Source organism: Saccopteryx bilineata, chromosome 5, assembly GCF_036850765.1.
Source record: "Saccopteryx bilineata isolate mSacBil1 chromosome 5, mSacBil1_pri_phased_curated, whole genome shotgun sequence".
In the NCBI taxonomy this organism is placed as follows: domain Eukaryota; kingdom Metazoa; phylum Chordata; class Mammalia; order Chiroptera; family Emballonuridae; genus Saccopteryx; species Saccopteryx bilineata.
In genome coordinates, this window is record NC_089494.1 from 170860749 (window position 1) to 170869764 (window position 9016).

The window sequence follows — 9016 nt, forward strand, 5'->3', positions numbered from 1 at the left end:
ACAGCTCTGCTTTTTACTGCTTTCTAGATTGGAGCTCTATATACAATTTCCTTTGGGAAAACATCTCTTTAAAAAGTTTCATAACCAGGCCCTGATCGGTTGGCTCAGTGGTAGAGCATCGGCCTGGCGTGCGGGAGTCTCGGGTTCGATTCCCGGCCAGGGCACACAGGAGAGGTGCCCATCTGCTCCTCCACCCCTCCCCCTCTCCATCCTCTCTGTCTCTCTCTTCCCCTCCTGCAGCCAAGGCTCTATTGGAGCAAAGATGGCCCGGGCGCTGGGGATGGCTCTGTGGTCTCTGCCTCAGGCGCTAGAATGACTCTGATTGTGGCAGAGCGACGCCCCAAAATGGGCAGAGCATCGCCCCCTGGTGGACATACCGGGTGGATCCCAGTCGGGCGCATGCGGGAGTCTGTCTGACTGCCTCCTGGTTTCCAACTTAAGGAAAAAAAAAAAGTTTCATAACCAGTGAAGTGCTCTAGGTACCATTCCAGTTCTACAGTTCTGTTTTTTATGATGTTTCATATTCATACTTCTGACCTATTTGTTTTTCATCATATCTAGAATTCCAGAGATATAGTAAAAGGCAAACTAGTTTATATTGGGCAAAGTATAAATCACAAACACAAATGATTGCTTAATTGTTATCTATATATAGATGCCAATAACAAATAGCAAAACTATTTTTTTCTAAGACTAGCAAACAAACAAAAAACCAGATTTGATCTTCTCTGCTTAAAATACTTTCTTCCACAAAACAAAATAAATTGACCCTACTTCTTTATCTTAATTTTCAAAATCCCTAGCATGACATTTAAGGCCTTTCTACAACCTGATCCATTTACAGCATTCCTTGCAACTCCAACGCCTTGGGTTTTCTCTACCACCCAGCACCCTTTTTGTTTCTTGACTGATTAGTTTCTAAACATGCCTTGCACTTTCATGCTCTAACCTCTGTGGACATTGCCCTCCTACCTCTACCCATCAAATCCCTCAGGTCATAACCAACTCAAATGTTACCAAAATACATGTCAATTTAGGCAAAAGGCAGAGATTCTGTCCTATCTACCAGGCTAATATTGAGTATCCAACTGGAAAATAGGCAAAAATGTTGAAATGAATTGATTGCCTTAAAGGAATGACTTATAAACAGTAGATATCAAGCATCATCTATCTATATTTGACTTCTAAATATAGTAATTGGTTTGTTCTTACAGATTTAACATCCTGATTATAACTGATATCCTGGCATCCCCTGACCATTCAAAAAGCTTGTTCACTAAGACAATAATGCATACTCAGAAAATCAAGAAATGCTTGATTTACACTATTCTAAAACTTAGGATCTCTTCTTAAATTACCGTGTTACAGTTCCTTTATAAACAAAGCTATTTTTTTTAAAAACACACAACTTATATTAAGTTTACAAAAAAGAAAAAAGGCTCCAAAATATCTTTTTGTATGTTCTGGGAAGCAGCACAAAACCTACACTATTCACATTTAAACCCATTAAACAACAGTAAATGGAGGTAAAGCATGGAATATTGATACATATGGCTGATCTAAAAGATATTAAAGATAAGCCATCACATTTGACTTATGAAAAAAACTCAATCTGTAATTCCCAGGATAAATGATAAATTTCATATCTGAAAAAGCATCTGATGTTGGCTGAACTGATTTATAAAGCCCAGCTAATTTTCACTAACAACTTGGATAAAACAGGTCAGTGTGACAATCGTTTGAAGAGTCTCAGTGTGGTTTTGTTCTCCTGCAAACATAGGCCAGACATCTTTCCAAAGTTTTCAGTTACTTTGGATGGTTCCCTTCCGAAATAGTACCAAGTCTACCAAGATAGCCCGGCCTTCCCGGGGCCCATCCACCAACATTCCAAATCTCAAGACTAGGTAATGGATATCCTAGAAACGACCATTATTCACATACAACTCTTGCATACTCACCACCTAACAACCTTAGTGTGAATGGAAGCTTTCCTGTTGCACTGGCTGCTGCTTGTGAGAAGGCCTGGCTTCAAAGCAGAGCCAACTCTAGCACGTTTCTGTATTTCTGAAAGTGAAGCTGGGGGGGGGGGCACCCCACCAAAAGGCATTCATTCGTTCAAACCCGTTTGACACCTGCTCCCTTTCAAACACGGCAACAAGCGAACCCCGCCTCTGGAGCAGCCGCCGCCGCAGCAATGACAGATCTCGAAGCTGAACTGGGTCAGGGTTACAGTTACACTTAGGTTGCATATTTACACCCTTTTGCCCACAAACTTGACCACTAACTTCAGCTCCTTTCAAGGCAGCGTGCTCGCCGGGCCGCGGAAATCAGAGTTTTCCTGAGTTGAGAAGGGCACAGCCCCGCGCCGGGCCCCCCAGCTCGGTGGCTCCGGTACTCTCCCCTGACCGCCCCCTCGGCGGCCTACGCTCCCGCTGGGTCTCTCCGGGCAGGGGTCGCTCCAAGTAACTCGCCGCGCCCAGCGGAATCCGGGGCGGTGGCCCGCGCCGGGGTCCTCCAGGCCCCCCGCGGTTTCGGGCCTAGAGTCACACTAAGTCAACGGGCTCGGCCCGGGCTTTGCAGAGCCGCCCCCTCCTCCACGCAGGGCGCCCCGACCCCGCCGGCCCCAGCCCCCGACGCCCACGGCCCGCCCCACCCGGGGCGATCCACCCGGCCGCGCAGGCCGTCCGCCGGCCTAGGCCCCGCGCGCCGCCGACCACCCGCCTCACCGTTCTGCTGAGGCGGCGCCGGGCTCGGGCCCGGGCCCGCGGCGTCTCCTGAGGCGGCGGCTCCTCCAAGCTTTGGCTGGATGCGGGCGCTGGAGACCGGATGAGGGGACCCGGCGGGGACCGACATGACGGCGCAGCTGGCGACGGCGGCGACTCCACTGCGGGGCGGTGGGCGGAGGAAAGGAGGGCGGGGCCGGAGAGGCGAGAGGAAGAGGAAGGAGTGCGCCGGCGTCACCGAGGGAGTCACCCGGGACTGCGGCTGGCCTTCCCGCGCTCCGCCGTCCAAATCAGCCAGCGGGCGCGGGGACCCCGGCCCACTGCCGGCCGGAGGGTGAGCCGCGCGACTCCCACCCCAGCGGCTCCCGGGGCGCGCGGGCCTCGCCCCGCCGCCGCCACGCCCCCTGCAGACCGGAGCCCGCGAGCCCACCCTTGAGGCGGGCGGGCTTCGGCCTCACTGCCCCCCCCCCCCCCCCCGCGACCGGAAGGAGCTCGTAGGAGTAGGGGCCTTGGGGCGAGCTCCATCCCGGGGTCGGAGGCTGGAAGGCGCGGCGGCCGGGGTGCTAATAAGAGATCCGACAGCTGCGCGATGATATCCTAACCCGGATCGCATTTACCCCACCCACCCTTATCTGAAGAGTTACCAGGGTTTGATAAACACAGGAATCGCAGAAAGCACAGCATTATCCAAAACTTTCCCCTCCTACTTAAATTTAGGGATGGGAAAATGGAGTAAGGGGAACTAGAAGATAAACTTTTGTCTTCCTCTTATTTGCCAAGAGTTGGTTCATCTTTTTGGTGTTCAGAAGCTGTAACACCTAAAACCAGAACTCGGTTTGCTTTGTCTACACTAGTGAAGTCTTTGAATCTCTCTGGTTTGTCCCCCCCATGCTAACTTGCAAGCCAGCCCTGGGTTACTTTATCCCAGGGGTACTGCAGCCTTGTAATCTTGAGTGTTAAGGTTACCAACTTTTTTACGATGAAAAGGACAAAAATAAGTTGAAAATATTGTAAATAAAAGAAACATTCATTGCAACAATACACTATATTATGATAAATGCATTATAAAAACATTTGTAATATTTTATATTGTAATTATGCTTACATGCATGCCTATTAATTTTTAATAATAGTTGTAAGAAAAAAGTACTTATTTAGATACAAATATGTCACATCATATGCAATGGATTGACTCTGCATCGATTGAATACGGACATTTACAGATTAGTCTTCCAATATAAAAAAGGAGGACAGGTAGGAGGACACTTTTCAAGGGAGGGCAGAACTTATTCAATACAACAGAAGGACTATCCTCCCTATAGGAGGACGATTGGTCATCTTATGAGTGTGCCACCATTATTCCACATTAGAAATGAGATTGCTCATCAACCAATGAATACCTAAATAAGTGGAACAACAAATCATGTTTCTCTCCCTCTCCTACTCTCTCTAAAATCAATAAATTAAATTTTTTTTTAATATTTAAGGGAAAGAAATGAGTTGCTCTGAAACAACCTACTCTATTCAGAACAGGTTCTAGAAAAATGACATTTCCGAAACAGGTTTGATTTGCTGAATGATTTTGCAAAACACAACTTTTGTTGATCATTTTAGAAAAATGCAATGCTTCCTTTTAGTTGGTGCTATCAATTAGTAATACCTGATGCTTCAAAACGCACCAAATGAATTACAAAAGGCTTTCAATGGTTGGGTTTGTACTTTTTAAGTTTTAGGATTTTGAAATACATCATGCACCATATACACAAAAAGGACAAGCCCTTTCCCACAGGCTTTCCAGCTTCAGGGAAACCTAAGCCCACATCAGCAAAAGCTTCCAACACTTTCTAGGAGTCCTTTGAAAAAATGGTTCAGGAAAAACCTCTGGATAAGGGCTACCATTAGTGCCTAAGGGAGTAAGTAGGCAATTGGCTTTCTGCCCTTGGAATGTATCCTCTTGGGTGTAAGAAGGCCATTTTAATTAGAGGTATGCAGCATGAAGGGGAATCCCATGGAGAGACTCTTAAAGAGAAGAACTGGAACTCTATTCTTTAACAGATCTTTCCCACAATCTACCACCTAAACTGCTTTTACTAGTCCACTACTTGGCCATAGTATTTTCCTAGCATATTTATAAAAAATCCTTTGCATGACATATCCTACAATGTTATTTCTCTATTGCTTTACATTCCATGACTGCTGTAGTGAAAAAGGAAAAGAATGAAGGAATGAATGCTCACCAGGTACCAGGCACCGTGTTAGTCACTTATTTATATATATATATACACACACACACACACACACACACATTTAGCATTTAGCCCTCACAATAACTCTGGGATTTTTTTTCTTGCCATTTTACCAGTGAGGAAACTAAGGCATACAGAGTTCATATAATCTTAGTAAAAATGAACCAGTAAATAGTAGAAGAACCAGAGATCAAATCAAGGTCTATTTAGCTCCAAAACCTGCTCTATTCACTACAAACTATAGTGGGTTAATGTGCATCTTTCTTCATAAAGCTATGCTAATCATGCTGTACTATTTTACTTGTCAAAAGACTTTCAGTTTTATATTTTATATATTTAGAATAGGTTCCCGTGTTATTTAGAATGGTAGATTCAGCGTTTGAAATGCAAATACTCAGGTGCCACTGCACCTACTGAAAGCTGGAGGTGGGACCCAACAGCAAGCTCTCCAGATGATTCTGATCCACAGGAAAATTTAAGAACCACTGCTTTTGAATAGCAAAGTTAAGATGAACTGGTTCATTCTTTTCTTTATTGGGACATTATGGTCCTTTTCTTCAGGATATCTCCCCAGTCTTTTGCCAATTGTTAAAAGTGATAGTTTGTAGATGTGTTTATTAAAGTGCCAGGAATGCCAAAATGATAGTTCCTGTGTCAATTCTGATTGATAGGCAGTGTTGAGGCAAATGTCAGAGGCCAAGTCTGTGTTTAATAGGAAAGGGTGCTATCACTGAAATTAATTACTGCCACAGGTGCAGGAAGAACGTTTTTCTAAATGTCAAATTGTGACACACCATTTGTAACCCCCAACTTAGGACATATAGTCTCTATAACAGAAATTATGCAAGCCTTGGACACTGGATGCCTTTCTTTAAAAATCGATAGTACAGTGCTTTATTGTAACCTTGCTGCTACATACCTTTCTCAGCCAGTTTTTAAATTTAGTTTTTAAGTTACATTCGTCCTCCCCCCTAAGATTAAAATATTTATTAATTGTAAACCTCAATACACCACATCAATGATTTTGTGCATTTGGAGGGGAAATAGTTCCTGGTTAAGTGGAAAACTGTGCAGATGGATTCTGCAAGACCTTCATTCTTGGCAGCTTTACAGTGAAACATTCCATTTAGAAGGCTGGACTGTCTTCCTTCAGTTTGCTGTAACCTACCTTCACTAAATAGAACTTGTATTGTTTATTGGGACCCCGTTTGTTCCATGGTTCTGGGTTATTATTTCTGTCCCAACAGACATCTGGATTGAACAAGCCAGGTGCAACACATACAGCGCTGCCCCAGTAGCTCCCGCTTCAATAAATACAAAAGAGGCCCTGGCCGGTTGGCTCAGTGGTAGAGCGTCGGTCTGGCGTGCAGAAGTCCCGGGTTCGATTCCCGGCCAGGGCACACAGGAGAAGCGCCTATCTGCTTCTCCACCCCTCCCCCTCTCCTTCCTCTCTGTCTCTCTCTTCCCCTCCCTCAGCCGAGGCTCCACTGGAGCAAAGATGGCCCGGGCACTGGGGATGGCTCCTTGGCCTCTGCCCCAGGCGCTAGAGTGGCTCTGGTCGCAACAGATCGATGCCCTGGAGGGGCAGAGCATCGCTCCCTGGTGGGCATGCCGGGTGGATCCCGGTGGGGCGCATGCGGGAGTCTGTCTCTCCCCATTTCCGGCTTCAGAAAAATACAGAAAAAAAAAATATAAAAACAATAAAAATAAATAAATACAAAAGAGGGGTCAAACTTGGTTGCTTCTAGGCCTGGCCGAGGATCTGGCGGAGGATGATCGCGGCAGAGGGCCCACAAGCAGAAAAACACAAAACTGCACAGTACATAAGAGGAAGTGGATGCTGAGAAGGAGCGGTTGTCCTAAGTTACCCAGGGCCTCCAGCCTGAAAGACCCCTGGCTCGGAGGGCAGCCTGCGGCAGGAGGGCCCGGATATGGCTGTCCACAACAGTGCCTGCCTCACCCAGCACCTCTGAAGTCTGCTCTATCCTGACCAGACCTTCGGCGTTCCGCTCCAAAGGAAACATTCTTTTTCCTGTGAAATGGGTATTCCAGACGGGTAATTTTTTGCGTCAAAACTGGAACACGTATAACCAGACAGGCATTTTCTCAGGGAGCCATGCCTGAGAAATGGAGGCGGGCGGGCAGACAGGCCCCGCTCTCCGCCGCTAGGTCCTCACGATAGGCCGCTGCGAATCGCGGTGGCGCGCCGTGGGGCTGGGGACGCGCGTGCCGGGCCCGCTTGACTGGCCTGACCGCCGCTGAGGGAGCTGAGTGGCGTCTGCGCGTTCCACGTTTGTCGAACATCTTTCATCTTTTGGGGGCATTCTGTATTAGGTATCCCTCTCCCAGCGAAAAGAAGTAACTTCTTTCTTCGCGTTTATCTCTTTCATTTACACAGTGCATTTTTAGTAGGCCAGGTGTTAGGAATACGAAGATGAATATATGTAATCTGACCCCGAAGATCCCGGGAGGATATATATTATATATATATTTCTAAGGCGTTTCTTATATTTGGATTAAAATTTTTTTCTAAAAACTTGCTATACTATTTTTTCTTGTGAATCTTTGATTTTTTTGTTCATTATGACATTCTAAAGTTGGGTTCCACCATATTATGATGAGAAGAAATAATTTGATCACTTATATTGATGTCATTTAACTATTATTTAAATCTCAATTGTCTATGACACACTGGTCATAGACAATTTCCTAAAAGAAAAAAGAAAGGATGAGATTGTTAGAAAAATAATTTACACATAGCCAACCTATGCACAACGGTGCATGCACTTACAGGACATTTGCTCAAGTTCTTCCTTAGAATATTTGGCCATTATGTAAAGTGTACATTAATTTCTATAGTCATCCATTTACTCAGCCCACAGCAGGTTAGAAATAAAAGACAAGGGAAAGAAATGCAGTTTATACTGACATGTTTAGAGTCACAATCACTATTAGTTGGCAGAATACGTACTGTAAGGTATTCCCTCCCCCTCCCCCCCCCCCCCCCCCCAGGAAGAAGGAAGGGTATAGCCAGGAAGTGTGGAATAACAAAAGCTTTATTTGGTACAGTGCGTCCGGCCCATCAAGGTTCTCTGGGGGGCTAGGGAAGTTGCATGGGGTGACCCGCATGGGAGGTATTTAAAGGGTCTTGTTGATGTAACATAGTGAAATCTCACTGGCTGACAGACAGTGGCTCTTTTCCAAGGGACTCCTGGGAAGCGTCTTTTGGCACACATGGATGTGGGTGGCTCCAGCCAAAGTTCTGAGTTCCTCACGTGACCTTCCCCCATTGCTGACCACCTTACATTCCGATCTTTTGTGTTAATTAGGGGCACCGCTTACTCATCTGGCTACTTCCTGCTGATTAGGGGCTTCGTAGGGAGGGGGAGATTGGCAGGTGGTGGCTTTGAGGGGTGTCAGGAGGAACATCTGTTTGGCCGTGAGTTGAGAAACTTCACAGATGCGGTCCTGTAAGGATTTTTTTTTTTTTTAAAGAGGAGTAATAGGGGGATCTGCAGAGTCTAGCCTTTTGATGAGCTGGAGATGGGTAGGGGCCAGCAAACTTGAGGCAAAACTGCATGCCAGGAGTGGTGTATGAAGGGGAAAGGAAGGGGTCCCATCCACTCCCATAACTGAGACCAGTGAGGGAATTAGAGGTCCAGAGTGTGATGGCAAAACAGAGAAGGTAGCCCCCATGTCCACAAGAAATGAGATGGACTTACCTGTTCCTGCAGCATTGCCCTGGGTTCAGCATGGGTGAGGATGATGGCGTCTCTGAGTCCAGGCCGTGTCAGTTGTCTGAGGCCTAGGAGTTCGAGTGGTGGGCCCACCTGGCTGGATTGGCCTCCCATTTTGGGTGGCCCGTCTTCCACGTAGAGGCACTGAGGAAAAGCCTGTTGCCCAAAGGGGCAATAGCTCTGCCAGTGACCGGGCTGCTTGCAGTCAGGGCAGGGCTCAGTGGGCAGCCATGGGCAGGGACACTGTCAGAAACAGTGATGGGGTTCCTCTTTGCAGCTTGGACTTGGGTCGGGCGCCTCCTGTGCCTTG

The 9016-nt window shown here is 46.7% G+C and overlaps 1 protein-coding gene across 4 annotated transcripts in view; it reads right to left on the minus strand.

Moving 5' to 3' along the window:
- SEC24B (SEC24 homolog B, COPII coat complex component) overlaps positions 1-3087 on the minus strand; it is a 111934-nt gene extending 108847 nt beyond the window's left edge. For all 4 annotated transcript variants that reach the window (XM_066279809.1, XM_066279807.1, XM_066279806.1 and 1 more), the window contains exon 1: positions 2727-3087. In XM_066279809.1, the coding sequence (XP_066135906.1) occupies positions 2727-2853 (127 nt within the window). In that variant the 5' untranslated portion in view covers positions 2854-3087. The remainder of the gene's footprint in view (positions 1-2726) is intronic.
- Between the last annotated feature and the right edge of the window lie 5929 nt (positions 3088-9016).